General features: G+C 36.1%; 1 protein-coding gene across 2 annotated transcripts in view; it reads right to left on the bottom strand.

Moving 5' to 3' along the window:
* plod2 (procollagen-lysine, 2-oxoglutarate 5-dioxygenase 2) overlaps positions 1 to 22,741 on the bottom strand; it is a 30,409-nt gene that overhangs the window by 5,514 nt on the left and 2,154 nt on the right. Inside the window, exons 2-14 of one of the 2 annotated variants that reach the window (XM_055037165.1) lie at positions 15,844 to 15,935; positions 14,951 to 15,087; positions 13,045 to 13,208; positions 9,755 to 9,867; positions 9,605 to 9,668; positions 9,372 to 9,469; positions 6,684 to 6,785; positions 4,040 to 4,165; positions 3,822 to 3,943; positions 2,956 to 3,060; positions 1,966 to 2,091; positions 1,302 to 1,443; positions 444 to 506 (exon numbers count right to left, since the gene is read on the bottom strand). In XM_055037165.1, coding sequence (XP_054893140.1) covers positions 444 to 506; positions 1,302 to 1,443; positions 1,966 to 2,091; positions 2,956 to 3,060; positions 3,822 to 3,943; positions 4,040 to 4,165; positions 6,684 to 6,785; positions 9,372 to 9,469; positions 9,605 to 9,668; positions 9,755 to 9,867; positions 13,045 to 13,208; positions 14,951 to 15,087; positions 15,844 to 15,935 — 1,454 coding nt within the window. The remainder of the gene's footprint in view (positions 1 to 443; positions 507 to 1,301; positions 1,444 to 1,965; positions 2,092 to 2,955; positions 3,061 to 3,821; positions 3,944 to 4,039; positions 4,166 to 6,683; positions 6,786 to 9,371; positions 9,470 to 9,604; positions 9,669 to 9,754; positions 9,868 to 13,044; positions 13,209 to 14,950; positions 15,088 to 15,843; positions 15,936 to 22,741) is intronic. The other variant, XM_055037166.1, reaches the window with a different exon arrangement.

Below are 22,741 nucleotides of genomic sequence, written 5' to 3'. Positions count from 1 at the left end.
CTCACAGCATGTTGCTGCTCACACCACAGAGACCTCTATTTTTCAGGTTTACAGGAATGAATTATGAACGAATTGCACTGTTTTTTTATTTAGGGCTATCAAAGTACTGGGAAGTGAATGCATATACATGCCACACTTTTCAGGTAAAAACGTGAAATAAAAATGTATTCTTCTTCTTACATGTCACTAATTTGTTAAACTTGTGTGTGGGTTACCCATATGAAATTCCAATTAAATACACTGAAGTTTGCCATCATAAAATGACAAAATGTGGAAAAAGTTCCAGGGGTCATCATAAGGTAGAAATTCTAGATCTCAATGTTAAATGTTATTGGAACCTCAGGTTTTAACTTAGCACTACCTATTGCAAGAATCACAATTAGTTTCTGAGTGCATTAAAAATTAAAATATCAGACAGCAGAACAATCAAAGCAAATATTGACCTTTGGGGACCTGAGCATATGGAATGATTCCGGAGAAGGGGAGTCTTTTTCCCTGTGACTGGTCTACAATAAAGGAGAAGCATCATGTAAATAAGACTGCATAAATTTTACTCAAGAGTAAGAGACAAAGTGACAATTAAAATATGTCCATGTCACACATAGTAGAACTTAGTAGGAGTGAAAACGCGCCTGCGTGATCAAAAGAGCAAGATTCCCTCTGAAGCTGATGTTTTTTGGGGGTTAGTATGGGAGGAATGCATGCAGAGCAGGGTCGTGGTTCAGCGGTGATGAGAGGTGACAAGTAGGGTGCACAGAGCAGAGCTAAGTGAACAGTTTAAAGGTGTTCGGAAAAAATGCAAGATGCAAGATATATGTTGTCAGTTGCCAAGCCAAGCATTACAACTGACTGAGATCATGGCAATAATGGTAGAAAAAATAAACAACGATGGAATGCAAGTAGAGCAGAGTACCTTAATGATCTGTAGACAAATCATGAACATAGACGGGTCATGCCTTGGTGACAAATACATTTCAAAACACCTACACACTTGCCTGGTTTTGGTTTCCATTGAGTCACTGGCTTCTGTTAAAAGTTAGATGTGTTGCATTTTCTACTTGTATCATTAAGCCTTCTTGGTATGGAAACAAAATCCTTTTTTAATACCTTGACACTTCTGACACACTATTGCCTAGCTGCCTTGTATTTGTACTACTTCCAGCATGACATTAAAAACTCCAACAATGCCATTCTACAAAACTGATACTGTACCATACATTTATCTTAATCTTTTCAGACAATGCGCCAGAAGCTTATTAATAGCAAAACATCCAACACACCATTGTTTCCCACCTTCTTACCATCTCTCTGGAGTTTCTACACAAAGCCATATCTGGGTCCAGTTTCTCCAGGACAAAATGATTCCTTTCTTTAAGTTCATTCCTCAATACAGTTCCCTTGATGAGGTATATGTGCGCCATGTAAGGAATGTTCCACACACCCCTTGAAGCAAAAAGAAACATAAAATCTTACACTTTACTTTCATGCTATCTTAAGGGAACAATTAGAGATTGGTGATTGTATTCACTCCATGCATGAATTAGGATTTAGCAACTACTGACTTGTAGCAACTATGTGGTTAACAAAGTTGATATATGTTAAGTGATATTCAAGTTTTTGTTTTTGTTTTTCCTTGCTTGTGAGAGTTATAGTGATAACATTACTGTAACAGTTGTCCTGCAGAACAATGGAAGATGATTAAGTTTACCACAATCACAGCGCCATGTATAATATTTAATAAATAACAAATGTGCACTTTAAAGGTGAACTTTCAAGTTTTTGCTCTGATTCCAATGAGCTAATGGGCTTATGTTGCTGTGTATCATTAATAGTGGCTAAAAAAGTTTTCAAAACACTGAGATGCATTTGATAAGAGTTACATTACACTTGAAGATTAAAACTCGCATGTTGTGATGGAAAAATTGAAAAAAAAAAGAAATGTTTTGTGGTATATGTTTGACTCACACTCGTTTCCTTTGTACAATGTCGACATAATCCTCAGAACGTGCATAGTAGCCGTCCAGACTCAAGGCTCCCCAGAAATTTGACCAGAGCTTGCCATGACGAGTGACAAGTGGTCCAATTACTTTTCTGTGAAGGCAAAGTGGGAAATAAATGGGTGCTTTTGTAAAAGTGGATAAAACAAGACCAACATCTAATGTATAGATTCCCTTTAAAAACATTGTGCTGGAGCTGAGCAATTAACTTTTACCTGAAATAACTGTCAATTCAGTGACAAATCCCATAAACATTTAATGCAAACCAGGTCCACTTATTATGCTTGATTGAATTAAAATGATTCCCATGCCTTGCCTCTGGTAGCTCTAAAAATGTTTCACTGTCACATTTTGGAGGGGAAGTGCTTCAACAAATCTTATTATTAATAAAAATATTTCAAATGTATTGTGGAATATTGTTTTGTTACAGCTTAATAAAAAAAGACATACCAAAATTGTTTTAATATAAATTAGATAGCTGTCTGCTCTATGACAGACTTGCGCAAAGCACATTTCTAGTTTTTGTTTTTTCTTTTTTTTTTTCCAACAGCCCCAGTGCCCGTAGAAAATTCCCATGGTGCCTTTAAATATCCGAGAAAGTCTCTCGCCTTGAATGCTTCCAGTCAGTAACAAAAGCCACAGTGACATCCAGTTTATGGGAAGGTTTCTTCACAATCATATGCTGCAGAAGGGGAAATAGGGTTTGCGTGTTGTGTCTTTTTTTTTTTTTTTTTGTATTTCTAAGCAGCATTTTAGGACTAGTGCACCCGACTCCATCTGTTTCTATGAGGAAGGGCAAAAGAGCTGGAACCCAAAGCACCCTTCTGAAAACTTTAATTAACATAGCTGTAATGTTCCTGTGGGTTTGTCACTTCAGGAATGACTCCCACACTTCAACGAGTGCAACAGCTACCAGAGAACTCTGGTATGACTTCTGTTTCAGCTGTTGTGTGAGTACCTGTTTTGTTCAATGAGGAGCTTCAGTGTTTGCTGGTTGGTGAGCATGACATCGGAGTCTATGCTGAAGTAGTAGCCACATGAAGCGTCCTTGCGGCAAAGATCCCTGATAAAATAAACAGAACATTGTCAGAAATGTCTTGTTTAAATTCACAAGAGAGTTTTAGCACAGAGTCTGAGTATTTTTAAACCTTATATAGATAAGGAATTATATGTAAAAAAAAACAAAACAAAAAAACATTGGTTATATATATCATACTTAGTCATCTATCCATCAGATGGATAGATGACATTTAGAGCATGAATTGTTGATAGTGGGATTCTGTTGATTTTGTCTTTCAGACTGGAGATGACATACTGTTAAGGAACATACATTTAAGATCTGTAATTCAAACTTATTGAAGAAGGGGATGCACCAATAAATAAACTTGTGAACAAAATACAGGAGGATTGGAAACTCAAAAATATATTTTTGCAGCCATAAAAAGCACTGCATGCTAGCATTATGTGCTCACATTGCAGCAATTATTTAAATGGAAAATACAATTTCTATGGATTTGTATAAACTGTTCATTCAGGCTACTATAGCAGAAAGCTAAACCTGTGAATGGTTGAGAACCCTTTTCCTTCTCTTGTGTTTTCAGTTTGGATAATTTCATAACTGACTTTTTCGTGTACAAAAAAATGCTGTCTTTAATTACAGTTCTTGAAGAAAACCTTGCGATGGCAGGACAGATTGGAGCATCAGCGGCTTAAATACAAAAGATTTTTCAGAGCAAGCACATTATGAACTCGTTAACTCAATCTTGTTTTGTTTATCAAACACAAAATTCTGTAAGATATTTCATTTATAACAAGCGTACATACATTCCCATGTTCCTGGCTTCTCCTTGACTCAAATTTTCCTCTGGTCCCACAACTTTGAAGCTCTTGAACACATCCCTATTCTCCTCCCAGAACCTCTGAATGTGCTTCTCGTGATAAACCTCCTGGGCAGGGAGCCAATATTAACAGATTATTGGGGGGGGATTTGAATTGCAGTGATCTAGAAAAAGAAAACCCAGAAAGCAGCTGCACACACTCACGTTGTTATGAACAAAGAGCTTCAGTTTATCTTTTGGATAGTCTAGAGTGAGCAGTCGCTGGAAGAATTCAGGTAGGAATGGAGTTGGCTGTTCAATGAACACTCCGACCAGCACATCTGGATATTCCTGTTTGGATAAAATGAAAGATAAATCATTTCTATTTTAAACAACTAATCACAGTGAAACAACACTGTTTCAAATAAATCAAGAATATTTACAGTTTGCTTCAAACATATAGATGTATAAAAATTTTGACTCTGCAGATGTCTTCAACAATACTTAGTGCTATTCTTTGCATTGCATGCTTTTCTGCTACACTCAAGCCCAAGTGATGATTGAAGGCACATAAAAGACTCAGAAAATGACACTGTGGAAATGCTATACATAGATGGGAATAAAGGAGGACACAGAGATGAGGAAAGACTTTCCCATGATACTCTGCTTAGCCCACACAGGCCAGTCTGGACTTGTGATCATCTTGACCAGTTCACAGCAAAAGGTCTGGGCCAGGGATAAAATGCCTTCTTAGCCGAACCATCTAATTTGCACGTTCCGCAATGACTGTATTTCAGGCACAGAAAAGAAACCTCAAACATCAAGCCAACACAAGCTTAAATTGTTACACCAGGACTGTAGACAGGGTGGACCAATAAAGAAGAAAAGGTCACATTGACAAACTGGGGCATTTACAATGAGGTTCAACATGAAGCAGACACACAAATTGGGCTTATCTGGATGGCACGCTACTAGTCTTTGGCAGGCCACGACTTCCAGTGTCTTTGCAGGGCCAAAGGTTCAAAGTTAACGTTCATGAAAGCCAGACAGGACTGCCTGTGGACTGAGTTCACCCGAGTAGAAAGGCCTGGTCACAGTGGGAACACTGTTCCCACATGACCCGATATCCTGGTCGTCTCTGTCCCAAACAAACAAAGAGACACAGTGGAATGATATGTCTTCTCAAACTATTTTACTTCAGCAAACATTTTAGTTTTCTTTGTGAAAGGTCAGCTGGATGCTTTTTATGTGCTTCAGTTAGTGTTAATGTAGTTTTAAAAGTTTAAAACACCTTACAAAATATTTATAGCCATTGGACATTCTCACATTTGTAACATGGTAACTGCAAACTCCAGTCTATTTTATTGGTATTTTACGTAAAGAAAAAAAAAAAAAAAAAAACAAACAAACAAAACAAGAAAAGCAGTGCGTACTTGTAAAGAGGATAGGATATTATAAATGTTTCCTTTTTTTTCTCAAATCTGAATGTTGCATTCAACCGTCTCGTGCCAATTAGTTTTTAGAGCTGCAATGCTGTACATCCAGAGATTAAAATCTTCAATTTTCCTTGCAAATAACCTCAGTGTCAGTGACCATAAGCAACTTTGAGCATCTGTTTTCAAGTTTTACACACGCCGTTCTGGATTTTGGTCAAGAGTTCTTAAGTCATGACTATGTTTAGGTCCACACAATTTAATTGTTTGCATGGTAAGAGCCACAATTCTGCTGGAAAGTGAACATTCACCCAAGTGTCAAGTCTTGTCATTAAAGGAAGATGACCATGTCTTGGTGAGTTTGTGGTGACATGAAACTCATAGTCAGCATGTGCAGAATTCGCTGAGAAAAGACACATTTTTCTTATTTTACGCCCTTAGTTCCATTGTCTAAATCTAAATCAGGGTTCAAAATTCCCACAACTTTCTCCTGGACCTTTTCCTGTATTCTACATATTTTTCTACTGTATTCTAATAAACCCATGAGGCCTTTATAGAAAAGCTGCATTTACACTGAGACTAGAATACACAATTGTAGTCTCCAAGGTAATTGGTAGAAGTGAAATATTTTGCAAGGGTATCAGAGTAAAGTGTCCTGAATACAAATGCAAGACATGTATAAATTTACTTATAATTAAATACAATTATCCATTGGACCTCACAGAAAATCTTTAAAGCAACATTGAAGTTTGAAATGAGAATGGTCAATTTTTTTTTTTTTAACACAAACTCCTCATGTCATTAAAATGTAAAGAAAAACTTTCAAAAATGAACAAAGCAAAAAAAATAAATAAATAAAATTGGTGATAGAGTCCAAGCTCCGTGACAAATTCTATAACATTCTTCGCAGATTGAAGCACGCCGCCTGAGACATTTCCGAAAGCCTGCCAGTCTTGCCCAACTGCAGCATAGACTGACAAATTTTCAGCATGACCGCTATAACTCACTATTGTGGAAAAAAGCCGGATTGCGGAGCCCACTAAAAGGCAGGCTGGTCAACAGTGACTCCCCTTTAAATGATCACTTCTCAAAACCTCAGAAACCATATCCTGCACCACAGCCATGCAATGCTTCCCTTTTCTCCTAAGTAGATCACATCACGTTTGTGTGCCTTAAAAATGTCCAAAAAGCATAAGGCTATTATTGCAGGAAAGAAGGACAGCCTCACTTATCTGTTGAAAGAAGACAAACCGAGCTCACTTCGTCTGTCTAGACGGTTACCCGTAGCTAGACAGCTCGTACTGGAAATACAAGAAACAGTTTCATCTTTTCCTTACTTCACTAAAAGTTAGGTCAAAAAAAATTTCCATGGCTGCAGTTTAAGAAAGAACAAGTATTACAAACAGATGGAAAAGTGCTAAATGTGAATCACTTACATGTAACTGAGACAAATCCAGAAGATCATCATCACAGTGGCTGCACCCTTGTTCATAATTCCATGCGTTGGGGACATAGTTCCCCAGGTAGTTCAAGTACATCTGTGGAAAGAACAAAGACAGTGTATAATGTTTACTTTTTTTTTCTATTCTAGACTTCTATTCTGCAAAAGTGGTCAAAATTAGTGATGAAACAAAATGATTGGTTAAGAAATCAGAGAATGTTCAGTAATTGATGCAATGGACAAATCTATATTATGTAATAAAAGTCACTGGAATACAACATTTGAAATATTGGTGCCAAATATACATGACTAGCTCATGTTATTTTTTCATCTCAATTAACATTTGATTGATTTTCTTGTATAATTGCCATGTTAATAATGTATTATTTTTCATCTGATTCTCCTCTATGTCAGTCTTGTAAAATAAGAAAAAAAATCCAGTTTTTCATTTCAATTAAAGAAATCCAAAGCAAAACATTTTTGAAATGAAACATATATACAGAAAATGAAATTAAGTCACCATCAATATTAATAAAAAAAAAGTCTTTCAAATTCTGACCACCGCATAACCCTTTCAAGTGGTATCATATTAACATTTTTTTTATTTCCTAAATATTCCCACCTCATCCACTGCTGCCAAGGAATATTTATCTTAAGATTTATGTTCATCTTAAGTATCTATTTATCTTATGTTGTGTAAGAGTATCTAATTTACTTTGCTAATTTACCCATGCTAAAGTAGAAATACAATCTTCCTGCAACCAGAATGAGCTGCAGATGATTAAACATGAGGTAATATTTAACTATATGCCAGTTATTCAACTGTCCAGTCCTAGAAAGGCATGTATTTAGTGCTCTACCATTAAGCGCTTTAACTCCAGCTGGTATGACGTTTTGGGAAAAATGACTCAATAAATTGGTGGGTTTCGTTCAAAGCTCGTGTGGTTGTTAGTGGGAAAAGATTGTGATGAGTTAAAGGACGGGAAATATCAGAATAAACTTCTGTAAAATTGGAGCATTATCTTACAGACATCCTGTTGACTTACTGACTCTCTTGGACTGATAACTGAATGATGGCATTGAGCAAATGAGAAACACATGGTCAGAAGCATTAGCAAGCAACCTTGACATGGATGAGGAGCACACTATGGTCAGGGTCATCTGGCAAGTATCCAATATACTGCATTTTTTTTTCACCCAAAGTGGGGCAATGTATCAAGTGAAATACGCTAGTCATGATGAGTGGTTACTGAGAAAGACATAAAGGACTAGGGTAAAAAGAAATCCATCTAACATCAAGGTATACCAAATTTTAAAAAGTTGTGGTTTCAAAACCACCAAAAGTTCTCATTATACTGTTCCTATGGTTTTACAATCCTTACAGTAAGCTGCCAGAGAGACTGGAATATTTACAGGTCCAATGGAGCATAGTGTAATGTAGTGCTGCTCCTCCCCAACTTGTTGCTGCACAGGTGGGTGAATGAAAGCAGCTAAACTTTTCCCTCACTTTTAAGAAAGACAAAATATTCTCTCAAAAAATATCTGAGAGAATATTTCTCTCAGAAAATTCTGAGAGACTGGTTTGAACCTTATTTTCCTACATTAAGTATTTCATTGTACTTATTTCCTTTCATATTATCCATTCATAATTACCATATTTTGTCAGTATTGCCTCAGTTAGTTATGTGCACCCAACCTACTACAAATGGTAAACAGATAGATTGAATACTGATAGCTTCACGTTGACCAAAATACTTTAGCACAAATACCATATTCACTGAGTCAAACTAGCTAACATGCACAAACACAAATGGGCAACTTGGTGCGAAGAGGCTTGCCCAATGGCAAACCAACATTTGGCAGAGAGGGAGCTGGAATTAAACTCATAACTTTACAATTGCAGGGTAACTACTCCTTCCACTGAGTCATAACTACATCAAGGTGAAATAAAGCACTGTTAAAAGTGCACTCGCTATACATAGTAGTGCATAATTTCACAAAGGAACAAGCAAACAAACAAAAAAACAGCTTACATTCCAGCATGGTAAAAGTAAATACTGGTTTAGGATGAAACAGCATAACTATGTGAAAAACTAACATTTTGTTTTTTAGATAGTAAAATGTATCTAACAAGAGTTTGAGTCATTAAAAAGGAAGTATGGCTACTAAGGCACCTTAAACTTTGATGTGGTTTTAAAACATGTTTTTCAAACATCTTCATTCTTCATTCAGACAGCTTAAGTAATTACACAGTTAAAAGCAAGAAGTTAAACTCACGTTACTTCATAAAAAAAACAAAGGATAAAAATATGCATGCATGTCTTGTTTAATCAACACAATTACCTTAAAGTTCAAACAAACTTTACCAGGTTGCAATTCAAAATGTTTGCTTGAGCAGATGGGTAACAAGAAAAAAACAAAAAACAATAAATGTTATATGTGTTATTTTTTATAAAATAACATCTTACATTATTATAAAATAACTATGTGATATAGATAATCTGAGTGGCAGTAGGAATAATTGTTGCTTTTTTATCTGCCTGTTAAAAAAAAAAAAGTTAGATAATGATACATATTTTGCTTATTTTTGGGGGTCGCTTAGAAATTAAAATATTCTTAAAGAGATTGCCACTCTTTGCAAGCCCATTCCCAATTGTACCAAAGAGCAGAGCTTCATACTCACTTTAGTGTTTCCATTTCCATGGACGACAACAGGCAAAGAATTGTACGCTGTGTTTCTTACTCGCACTCTGTCAGTTCCAAACTTAAGAAGCACCTCATCTGCCAAAAATCATAAACACCAGATTTCAAGGTCAAGTTTGAAAACCTGACATATGCCACACAATGTCAATACCAAGTTAGTTCAGAAAGAACTAAGTCTTCTCACTCACTCAATAAATACTAATAATTACTTACCAACAGCCCCATTCAGATTCTGGAAAATCTGGCATTTGTGGTCCAGAGTCATGTTAAGAGATTCCTGTAAGATGTGAACATAAAAATGTACTAGGCAGTCCAAAACATTTCTTTTGAAAAATGTCAATACAAAGAAAAACATCAACCTACTCGTTTCAATGGATCCAGGTAAATCTTTGTGTAAAAGAGCTGGTCGTCATCATTGTCGTGGAGATCCCACTGTGAAACTATTTTGTTTACATATGGGGCATAGCCAATTATACCTGCAAATAAATGAATAGTGTGAAATTCATACCAATGTGTAAATGATATGGTGAGAGATGTTTACACAACTGGCAGGCTGCTGGGTGGCTGGCTGGCTTAACAGCCTCCAACTTCATGCGAGGAAGCCATGACGCCTTAAACAAAGTGTGATTTTTGGCAATTATCTGAGGCACACATAAACACAGGGCAGGGACATTTTCTTTTCCACAGAAAGTAAAAGTGGTTTACAAAAAGCTGCAATCTATTTGTTGTGACCATCTCACATTACATACTTAAACTCTAAATGTACATTCTCATGGTACACTCCTCTATAACTTCAGTTCCTTTTTATTCTCTCACTCTGTCGCTCAAGGACAGCAACCACAGTAACAGATTGCAGGGTTTAGCTATGTTGCTGGTGTGTGTCGTTTTATATCCCATCATTGGAAAAAAACCTCAGACACTGTAAACAAGTCAATGGACAGACATGACATAATATAAATGGTAGGAACGAGGGAAGAAAGTTCAAAGTAAAATCATCAATTTTATGCAGATTATATTGTTGGCATGTGGTTCATTTTACAGATCCTGGGAAAGTGAAGTGAACATTCTGCCTTAGTCTTTCTATCCTTTAGATCGAAAAAGACACAATGATTCCCTGATCCCTGTAAAATATTCCCGCTGCAAAACACTAAAAAGACTTAAACAATGTAGCATGAAACTTCAGGATTTAATTGAACATGGTAATAGATGTTTAATGCTGAATTTACCCCAATTCAAATTTTCTATCATTAATTAGCTTTATCCTGGAATCCCCAGACAAGATTACAGATTTTGGGATGGTTATTAAGATATTTTTGAATGCCTTGGTAATACTTTGCATTAGAGCAGCTCAAGGCACTCAAATCCGGATCTATGTTGGTGCCCTGATTTCAGTGCTTTTATGTTGTAGTGGAATGTTCCAAGTAGTGTGGTGTACACGTTGCAGTTTGCAACCTTCCTGAGCATTCACAGTAAATCCCAAAAGTGCTAGACTAAACTGAAAAAATTGAAAGAACCGTATATAAAATTGAGACCTGGCACTGGAAAACATTTTGTCTGACAAAACTTTGTTTTATATCGAGGAGCAAAATTAAGTGACCTTCTTATTCCTTTGTTTAAATATTCAGTTTAACACCAATAAGGAATCTCTCCATCTCAGCTCCATCCCCAGAAGACTACACTCTCAGTGACATAACTGTGCACGTCCAAATGCTATAAAACTTTCCTCACTGGTCACTTGGGCGGTAGCTGTAGGAACACAAACAAAACCTGCAATTTCATGCAAACTGTGGCACACTCAGGGGCCCAAGACAAATCCACATGTCAAGTCAATGACAATGAACGCAAAAAGCAGTCTCTGATCAGTCTGAGACAGTTAGGCTCCACTATGGGAGGTCGCACCAAATTGATGACCACAGGGAAAGGAGCAGTTCAATGCTCCAAAGAATTGGAAAGATGGGGTTTAGGTTAACCATAAATAAGCTTTTGCTTTGTTGCAAAATGTTCTACCTACGTAGAATTTTTAAGTCTATAAGATGCACCATTTGCAATTACTTTCGGAAAACACCCCGACATGTAACTGTAATTATGTCTAATTGACCACTGGGAGGATAACGGCTAAAAAAAGATGTCTAAGCATAAGGTTAAACTTTGGCCAAATTTCCTCCTGCCACATTCTGCTCACCATAGACAGGAAATACTTCATAATCCAAGTTTACTTGGAAAATATACAAAAATTTTACACCAGGAATTAGCAATAAGGATCCTATTTTAAAACTAACACATGCTTATTGCTATTCTTTGTTTGTGCTGCAGCACTCTTTCCACCAAATACTAGAACACTGTGCTTAGCCCACTGAATTCCAGAATGGTCTGCAAGTCTTCAGAGTTGAACAGCTAATGATGGAATGTGTTACACCCAGAGAACTGGGATGACTAAGTGGCTTCAACTTGTGTAATCCAGCATTACTTCAAATTTCTACACATGCATAGAGTATGCTGCAATAAAATCTTCCGCAAGCGTTAGACATAGTGTAAAGTGTGGTTAAATACAGGTATCAAGTTAGGGGTGGTTTAGGAGTTATTGTACCCTAAAGACATAATATAATGGAAACCCACATATTTAAAGCTCTGTGTGAAATCCCTGTATTTATACTATAGAAATACATCTATATTAGTGTGTAAAAGACTGTTATAAGCTGAGACAGACAGTTTAAATGGCTACATAAACAAGCAGTGATTCCTGTGTTTCTTGCATTTTTCTAGATCATGCCTTCAGGTAAAGTGCTGAGACACTGTATAGTCTCAGCACTCAGTATAGTCTTTAGGAGTTATTGTACCCTAAAGACATAATATAATGGAAACCCACATATTTAAAGCTCTGTGTGAAATCCCTGTATTTATACTATAGAAATACATCTATATTAGTGTGTAAAAGACTGTTATAAGCTGAGACAGACAGTTTAAATGGCTACATAAACAAGCAGTGATTCCTGTGTTTCTTGCATTTTTCTAGATCATGCCTTCAGGTAAAGTGCTGAGACACTGTTTGCCCCCTTACAGGTTCCATTAGGTTTTTTTGCATCACATCTTCAAGCCAATGCTAAAACCATGCAAAAATATCTTATTAGAAATTTAAAATAAATTTCAAATGGTGATTTATTGTAAAATGTTAAGTAGCCAATGTTAGCTGTCCTAACCAACCTGGCAATTGTGAAGATGCATGTATCCCCAAGTTTCCATTTCAGCAAAATTCAGTTTTAAAATATCTGGTATGTCAGTGGTGCATAGAAAAACTTTTATTTGGTGTAGTGTATGTTGTGAAAAGCTATTTATGTGTTAAAAATATCTGGTAGAAAGAATTCAGTGCATGATTCAAGATACATATTTGATTGACAACTTTTACTAATATTATTACACATTTTTACACATCTGCTAATGTTCTTTAAAACAATACAACAATTAAAAAAAATAGAAAAATAGAAGTTTGAGAAATGTGGTTGTCTTACTTTTGTGCTAGTCAATGAACATATTTTAGGTGCAACGTTAGATTGTTTTTGTGGGTGAGTTTTACAGTGTGAACTGGAAGGATCAGGCTTAAAACAACAATAAAAACACTTCAGTCCTTAAAGACAAACTGAACTTTTAGAACCTACCGCCAGAGTTGAGGTAGCGCTTGCCACTTCGGACTAACGGGTACTTCTCAGCTAGCCGCTTATCTGGCCATATCTGTCCCTCCGCAGCAAACAGCACTTTGTGATTGGCTTGTTGGAACTTCCTGAGAATCTCCTCTGGCCCTCCAGCAAAGATAAGATCATAACTTAGGGGGAAGGAAAGAAGATAAAATGTAACCGATCGTTAGTCTTTTATTTATCCTGGAGGAGCAGTTTTGTCTTCAACATATTTCACTGCGTTTGATACATAGTATAGGTTCATTTGACTTGGACTAATAGAAATCTGAATGTAAAGAAAGCAGTCTTTGTGTTTGTTAAGACTAAATTTCATGAGAGCCTGTGCAGTGCCATGGTTTCTAATGGGGTTTATTTTTCCAGACATTAACACACACAAAACAACATAATTGTCCAAAGGGCTGATCTTAAAGTATCAGTAATTTAATTTATTTGGTGTTTTTATTGGTTTGGAGTGTGCAGTTGGCCTTCAGAGCAAAATTATGATAATTTCATAAGAGTCACTGTCTCTTTAACATCGATTAATGGGAGCTTATTCTGCTTGTTTGACACCACAAGTTTGAAAGCTTGAAAGTATGAAAACATATACAGCTTCTAAAATGTCTAAAAATAGTGCATTATATGGCCATTTATAGAGATGGCAGGAAAAGTAAAGGTTGAGCCACAAGAGGAAGCCTGACGTAGGCGAGGAAGTTGAAAAGTTTTGCTAACATCTGGCAGACACATGTTCATAGAAAGATCCCTTGTGACTTGTTAAATCATAAATCACGTACTTATCCTGTTAACATAGGCCTGCTCACCATAAAACCATTCAAGATTGTGTCTGAGAATTACACGGAAATAAATTCAAGACAAATGCGTCTTGGAAATCTCCTATTTCCATTTATATGCATTTTATTGTATTGCTTTCCAGGCTGTTTGTAGTGTTTACCAAAACCTCAGAGCATTAGTAATGGAACTAAAAAGGCTAGATAATATCATATGATTGACAAGGATATGTTAAATTACTTTTACACTGAATTGAGTGATGAGTTACCCAGCAGCAAGGGGACCAGCAATGCAAAACATTGAGCTGTTTATTTATTATGGCAGAGGGGCAGTGCAATATCTGCCTAAAAAAGATCCAGGACACCCTGACCAGAGTTTATGGGAAGGCAGTTCTACAAAAGCACTCCCAAAGGATGATGCCAATACTTTGTGGTGGCATGTTGAGGGTGATGGGTAGTCTTAGTCAGTACCTACCCGTACACTCCTGGTGGGCCAGGAGGATTTCAAATATAAAACACATTGAGTTACTTGTGATCCTCTGTCATTTCCAAGTAGTTATTTAGACCACTACTGCTTCTTTTAAAAGAGAGAAAATTACTTTCTAACAACCTGCTTCAAGGTGCAATGAGCTGCAATTATGACTAAAATTATAGATTTAAGACGTCACTGTAAATATGTTTTGCTCGATTTAAAGATAAAGACTTGCGCAAAGTATTTATCTTTACCCATGGAAGTATTTTCCATTAGGGTTAAAAGTTTACAGTTTAGCTACCTGTATTTGAGAATTGTTCTCCTCACATATAATAATGCCTGTTTTTGAATGTTTGATTGGTGTTTATGCTTCAACCAAAACACCTTTCACTAAGAAATTCTGGCTTTCAAATCTGTTATTACAGCACATGGTGGTTAGCATTTACACCATGCTGGAAAAAGTGCTTAGGTTCCCTTTTCTGGTTGGAAGTTAAGTGTAGATCAAATGAAAGGTAAATCAAACTAATGCTTGTAAAGAAACAAAACAAACTCAAAACCAAGTATGTCATATGTTACAATAAAAAGACTGATGCAAAATATAGATGAATTTACATTAGTTTGGCTCGTAACATACCTATCCACAAACAAAATGACAAGATCTTCCTGAGCAGCCAGATTCTCCATGGCCTCCTTCAGTAGTCTGACTTTTTGCCCTCCACCAATAGAACGACCAACATCACCACCTTTCCATGTCTCTCCCATTCCCAAGACCTGATGCAGACAAAAAGACAGACAAAATGTCTAAACTATGAACTTGCTGAGCAAATAAAGTTTGGCTGTGAAAATGTCCATTTACAACAATATCTAAGCAACCATAAGTCTCCTAAATCTCTGGAGGAGTTGGCCCCATGTTTTTATGTCATACTTAAGAGAGCTGGACGGAACATCTCACTAATTTCTATTTATAAATGTTACCAGAAAACAAAAATATCCATGTACATTCTTTAATGGGAAGATTTAGTGTATGTGTGTTTGTGCTGATGAACAGTGGATATAAAAATCTACCCACACCTCTTAAAATACCATGTTTTTGTGATGTAAAAAAAAAATAGAGCTTTTAAAACATGTCAGTGTATACATTACACCCCTAATCTACTGGTTCTGTAACCTGATTACTGAACATTTGAGAATAGTTTTATAATCAAACTACTGTAAAATAACTGCATATAGGGGCATATGAGGTTAGCAGTGCAGGCATGTCACCACCAACCTCCAAACTAAGCACAAACAAAAAAGTTGTTTTTTTTTTTTAACCACAAAAGTCAATTATGGAGCTGCATCGTGGAGTTTCCCTTTGGGATGGAAGTTTTTCGCAGCTTGCTGCGCATCTTTGTTTTCTTTCACAGGCTCAATTGATTCTGGCAACTGTGTGTGGAAAGCATTTTCCTGCTGAGTGTGTGTTAGTTCTGTATAATTACAAACAATACGAATGTTTGGGCATGGATTTAGTAAATGGGATGCTCTTACCTTCACAGTGTAGTTGAAATAATTGGCAGACTGCATAAAGCGCTGGAAGCCATCTGTTTCCTTAGTTGCCACAGTTAATACCACCAGCTTTTCTGAAATGGACACAACTTTAGTTAAAATTCATCACATATTTTTTGGCAGCTAAATTATAGGGATGAAGGGATATGTCCCTACATAGGGAAACTACATCATATAAAGTTGTAACAAAAATTGGCTGGAGTTGAAACATATCCGCAAATATTTATTTTCCTAAGCTTAAATATAAGTATTGAGATTCCCTCTGCTGTCCTATGAAGCATGTCCCTTGTAAACCTCAAACCTATGTCAACATACTGTTGATCCTTTGGTTTAGCAGTCTGAACCTATGTCTTGATTTAGGAATGACTCTTGTAATTTTAATTTCATTTAAAAACAGTGGCATATTTTCAAACACAGACTCAATTATCTCTTTGCTCTTGGGATAGAGAGGTTCCCAGAAACCTCAGGGACATTTCCAGTTGCCTTGAGTGCTGAAGTTTGAGGTTTAAGGAAGGGTTAAACAAACACACACTTTCACCAGTAGTCTAATGTAACACTAGAAAGAGGAAGAGTTTTTTTTGAATAGCCTCCAAACCTTGAATCAAATATGCTGTGTTTGTTTGAGGAGACACGTTGAGGAAATTCCCAACACCTATACATCTTGTTCATCAGATGTTATTACTACATGAAGGGAGAAGTCTAATTTGCTACTGGCAGACAGTAGAAGTCTGCAAAACGTGTGCTAGTCTTCAGAGATGGCAACAAAAACTTATTGGCCCATTAAAACAGTTTTATAAGACTACTTGAAAATGAAAAGCAAATCTGACCTTTATTTAATAGACACCATGGCTACATCTAACACTTGTAAATCATTTATTAGTCAATGCCACATTAAATTGGTTATGAATCCAGTCTGTTAGAGAATTCCCCTGTGTCTTTGAAAGGGGTTTAACAGAGCTAATTCAAATGGCATTTTGAGCATTATCGTAGCTAAAGAGCAAGTGCAACCCTCATCTCACTAACTTAACACAACAAACTATAATAATGCATTTTACACTGATGAGGCATTGCAATATGACCACCTGACTAATAGTGTGCTGGTTCTCTTTTGATCCCACACTCGTGTTAACCCTTCAAGGAATGGACTTTTCTAGAACTCTGAATGTAGGGTGCATTTTATGGCACCATGATGTCAGTGGCAGAATTTTTTTTGCAAGTTGAGGTTGAACCTCTTTAGATTTAACTTTATTATCCTGTATAGTCCATAGATGTTTGGTCCATCCCAATATGAAAAGTGTAAAGATTTGTGGAACTCTAAAATCTTTACAGCTGAATATTTTCTTCCTGCTTAAAGCACATAAACTTTAAGAAGAAAATGTTCACTTGCAGCATGATATATTCCACTTTTTACCAGATAGTATAATTAATAGATGATTTGTTATTCACTTCACCTGTCTTTAGTTACAATGTTATGCCTGATCATCTTGTGCCTAACCTTTTGTCAGGCACAAGATGATAATTGTTACTTTCTGTCCAAGTATTTCAATACATTATCCCAAAAAAGGCAGAGCCGAAGGCCATTGGTTTTACTACATGGAAGAAAATGTAACCTATTGTGAGCAACATGCTTTCCCTTCCTTCACTCCTTCTAAGAGTGAAGGAAGACTTCACTCTTAGATTTGTGAAGTCTTCCTTCTCTTAGGAAAGGAAGACTTATTTCTTCCTTAGGAAAGAAAGGAGATAATGTCTCTTAGGAAACACATTTTCCTACATGTGTGTGAAACAGTAGGTGCTGTTTTATACACGTGTAAAACAGTTACATTCAATGGAAACAATGGAAATTGATGGAATTCATCAATTACAGGCCTCCACTTCCCCTAACAGTTAAATCTACACCCATGGTCAAATGTTTCTAATGTATGACAAAAAAAAAAAAAAAAAAAATCAACAAATACATCACTTTTATTCAAAAAATAACTATGAAGACAATGTTTTCCACGCCAGTTTTTAAGTCCTACTTAAGTATTTGAATAACTATGTAGAGATATATTATAATGCTTCACTGTTTTTGCTTAGAAACAGACAAAGAAAGTTTATCAAATCAAATTATGTAAGATTTTTCAACTTAAATCTCATCTTCTGCAAAATGTTCAACCCTTTGAAGTGTTTTTTTTTTTTTTTCGTTTTTGTCATAGACTGACAAATGTTAATGCAGAGTTGAGATCCATATATCATCAGCAAACAAGGGAGCTTTTTATGAACTTGGTATTTTAGAGGATGAGTGTCCAGTCAGTATAAACAGCATTTTCTCCTGACAGTGCTGTTTGAACAGCCCAGGAGGAGAGGAATGTAAAGCAAATGGTGCTACTGAATTTCTTCACCAAGAAAGGCATTGACTCTAAGCAGTCTTTCCTTTGCACAGTTTTTGTGGCCCATGAGTGGCTGAGATGTTTGGTTAAACTTTCACACTTCAGTGAGCAGAAGCTCTGATTTACTCACCAGAGAATAGCTAAGGTATATGTTTCTTTTCAAAAGGGAAAGCATCGAGTGAGAATATCCCAAGCTTACATAAAAGAGTAACAGAATTTATTTGTTAAGGTTTCTGAGTGCAAACTGCTGCTCTAGTTTTGGCATTGACTCTAAGCAAACAAAAGAAGGTTTTCACTCCAACAGTCACTAAAACGCTCAGTTCATGGGGAATACAAGTCATTTCAGAATGATCAATGTAAGTCAGATCATCAGTGTCCTCTTTTGTATTTGTGTTTGTATTTCTTCAAAACACAAATCAGAACATGGAAACTTTTCCTAATCTCAGGAGATTGCGCCATCTCCTGAGGTAGATAATTCATCAGTAATTGTTTATGTTTTTAGCTAAAAGAGAAAAAAAGAGAATAAGCATATTTGTGCAAAATATTAAGAGAACTTTGCAAGATGGACAAAAACCTCAAAGAAGTCAGATTAGGGTATTTGGAAGTGAGTTTGGCACATTGCAATAATTTAGTCAAATAAGAAAAAAAAGGGAAAAACATAAAAACATTCTATTTATAATATTTTAATGTGGCCCTATTTTGTACAAAATACAAAATTTTTATGATATTATGGGTACACTCTGAACCCACAGAAAAAATAATAATACTTTCAATGACATGTGTGAAACCACAGGCACTTTAGCCTTAGGATATTTCGCCAAAAACAATTTGTGTCTCGTCAGAGAAAATAATGTGTCAAGAATAGCTCAGAATTCTACAAAAGCAGCTTGGATGTTTGCTTCAGGTGGTGTGCCAGGAGTTATGATGGCCATTTTCTTTAGACCATTAAGTTTCCTATTACTGAGATATTCCTCACTGATAAATTAACACTGCACATTATGAGGCAGATTTACCAAACTACAAAATTTAGCAACTGTTCACAAGTCATAAATAAAGTCTGTGGGAGTGTTCATTTCTGTGGGCAAGGTCCTAAAACTGCACCTGATATACTCCAATTTCATTTTATTTGTGAAATAAGCAACTATTGTGGTGGCCATGCTGTCTATCCTAGGCATTCATGACAGGCTCTATTGTGTAGAACCAACTGTAGGGTAGCAGAAAGCAGCAAGAAGGTTGTGAGCAGAACTAAGACTGCAGCTTTAAGAAATGTAGCTGTGGTTTTGGTTTGGTTAAATTTTTGGTTTTTTATTCAATTTCAAATGACACACACACTGACCTGACTACTGCCTAAGATGTAGAATTAAAAACAATCCCTTTAAACAACTCACTAACAGGAATAGAGATATTGAAAAGTAACACACCATAACCCAATCTGAAAAGAAAAACGAAAACCTTGAGAACAGATCAGAAACAAAGTCACTGACGTCTATCAGTCTGAGGATAAAACCAAATCTTTCTGAAGATTGGCAACTCTAGTAGACCACAGTGTGAGCTATTTTTGTCTACAAATAGAGAAAACATGGAACAAAGACAAACCTTTCAAAAAGTGGCCAATGAAAATTACTAGTGTACCTACAAGTCATCCAGGAGGTCATAAAAGAACCCCAAACTAAATTTAATCTAAAGATTTACTGACTTCTATTGGCTCAGTAAAGGACAGCAGTGATTATTGGAAAATAAGAAATAGAACGACAAAAATAGCATCAATGGTAAAATCCTGAAAAACCACTGATGACCAAAAATAACACAAATGTCTGTCTGTCTTACTATGCCCAAAATGATTGCGACAGACCTCCCAAAAACTTCAGAGAAAATATTCTCAGAACATTTTCTGATAAGTTAGTCTTCTGTTGAACAAAAAACTAACTTTTTGGAAGGTGCAGTCAATGAGATTACATCTAACTTAAAACTGGTACAGCATTTAAGAAAAGGAGCATTATACGTGTAGTGAAATAAGGTTGCAGCCATTTCATGATTTGGACATAAATTCCTTCCTCAAAGGCTTTTGGGTTACTCAACAGGTGAAAAATATACCCAAAATACACACTTCTAAATAGCTTAACAAACAAAATGAAGGTTTTGTTGCCCAGTCCAGATTTGTAATTAAATCTCATGGAAACGCTGCAGGGTGACCCTCAATAGGCGATTAATAATTGACTAAAATGCAACAATTCTGCAAAAACTATTGGCATTGCCATCAACCATAGGCAATGCAATATGGTTGATGGCAGATGTTGCCACCAAGGTTGAAACAACCAGTGTTTAGGTTTAACACACAATTATTGTTTCATATAGGCCTTCGATCACTCTCAGGATTTCTCACTTTTCTAGAAACTAACGTCTTTTGACTACAGGCAACTGAACTATTACTAATAAAAACTTCAAAGAGCATAAATCCTAATAATCTGGAATATTTATTTCAGGTATCAGCAGTCTAAAGTAAATATTTGCAAAGCCAACAAGAATTGTTGTCTCCCAATAACATAACCCTAATGTAAGCTTGACACTGAGACTAGTTAAAAATTTTCAGTTTGTCAGGCTAACCGAACTGCATTGCAAAAAAACCAAGATGGCATAACTGGCATTATATTCTATTATATCAAATATTTAATATCTTATTGGCATTGATTGATTAAATGAGTGAAGAAACAATCGATTATTGATATTTCCTCAAGAAAACTAAAAAAAGTCATAAGTCTGTCTTTGAAGTACATATTAATATGTTATGTGTAACTCAGTAGTTTTTATAGTGCTTTACCTCAGACACTCTAAGTTAAAAACAAACAGCTCAACACATGTTTGGCTGAAAGAAGGCATGGACCCAACCTTGTGGTGATATAGTGACAATGTCTTACGGGATGATTATAGACCCTGCCTGCCAGCAGAGTTTGTTAGTTTGTTAGACTGGCATTACAGGCAACATAGTGTTGCTTTACAGAATGGCATGGACAACCATAGGTGGAGTTTCCTTTACTTTTCTATAAAGATCTCCTTGCTGTCGCGTCAGAGATGTCTGCGTAAGGTATAATCTAGAGTTGCTTTTACTATGTAAAAGAGAGGCACTTTACTAGATAATGAATGATGGCGTTTACCAGGCCTCACCTAAGTATTCCTTAAGTGTTCCAAAATAAATGTTACCATATAGGTCTCTGGGGCTTGCGCGACATCTATGTCTTTTTTTGTGTTTAACTGTATTTTTGTTTGTATTAACTCTGATTGCATTGCATAACACTTGAACTAGTTGTGTATTTTTTAAATGCATTTTAATTTTACTTTATAACCTTTTAAACTTTGACTCCTATTCAAAATCTTTTTCTGGAATGCATTTCTGTCAGAATATAGAATATATTGGCAATATCAATATTGACTGGTATTAGTCTTTTTTTTTTTTTAAAATAAACATATCGGTACAATAGATAAAACCAGGCTGATATTAACAACTAATGTTTATTTCCATCTTGCTGCCATTGGTTTCTGGTGGAGGTCTGTCATGTTGTATGTGTTTGGTCTGATGACAGTGGCAGTGGTGGAGTGAAATCAGTGACGTGTTCTTTACTTTCCACTCTGTAAAGCTATCCTATGCACAGTAAATCTACCACTTTGCATGCATGGAATGGAGAAAGTTACTTTTAGATTACTTTTTTTTTGCATAAAAAATTAAAACACATCATAATTTAAATTTGAATACTCCATAGCTAGGATATCACTCCTTCAAATACATCCAGTTTACACACATTTGAAAAGAAATAATAAGTTCATGGGTATTTTGTATGCATAATGAGGATGGATGTTAAGCAATGGGAATAGTATGCTGATATACAACACACATGATTTGGTAACTTAACATTAGGGCAGAACAAATCAAGGACTCAGAAAACATTAAAGATGCAGCTTTCTAAATACCCTAAAAAGTACTAAAATATTTGCTCTGATACTACAATACAAAGTATTCAGAATCAGAGCAAGGCACAAAACTTTGCAGCGCTTCTTACACCAAGACCTACATGTTAAATTCACTACTTTGTTAGAATTTCTGTTCAAACAGTCAAACATAAGTGAAAGGGTCCTTTCAGGTGGCTGGACAGGGGCTGTCTGCGTGGCCCAATTTTTGTAACTTTCCAAAACTGACCACACCAACAGCAATGTCCACTGTTCCTAGTGACCAGCCAGGTGCAAGCTGTTGAGAAATGGAGAGCTCTGCATTCCTGCTTCTTCCACTGCTCCCTTTCACTGTTGAATCACAGTCTGTATCTGAGCTCTGGCCACAGAAGGATACTCTCAGGAAGGAGATGGGGAAAGCTGTGAGAATGTGGTGAGTTTTAGATTCTCACAATGAAAACTCACATCTTTGCTGTGAAATAAGCCTATTCCTTTTTTTTCTTATTTCTGTTTCAACTAATGCAGCAGGAAGCCTGTCCAGTATGATTAGTTTCACATTATGTTCCACTCAC

This window comes from Poeciliopsis prolifica, unplaced genomic scaffold (assembly GCF_027474105.1).
Source record: "Poeciliopsis prolifica strain line A6 unplaced genomic scaffold, Auburn_PproV2 SCAFFOLD012, whole genome shotgun sequence".
Lineage (NCBI taxonomy): Eukaryota > Metazoa > Chordata > Actinopteri > Cyprinodontiformes > Poeciliidae > Poeciliopsis > Poeciliopsis prolifica.
The sequence above is the reverse complement of the archived record's forward strand: the minus strand, read 5'-3'. Positions and strand labels throughout refer to the sequence as shown.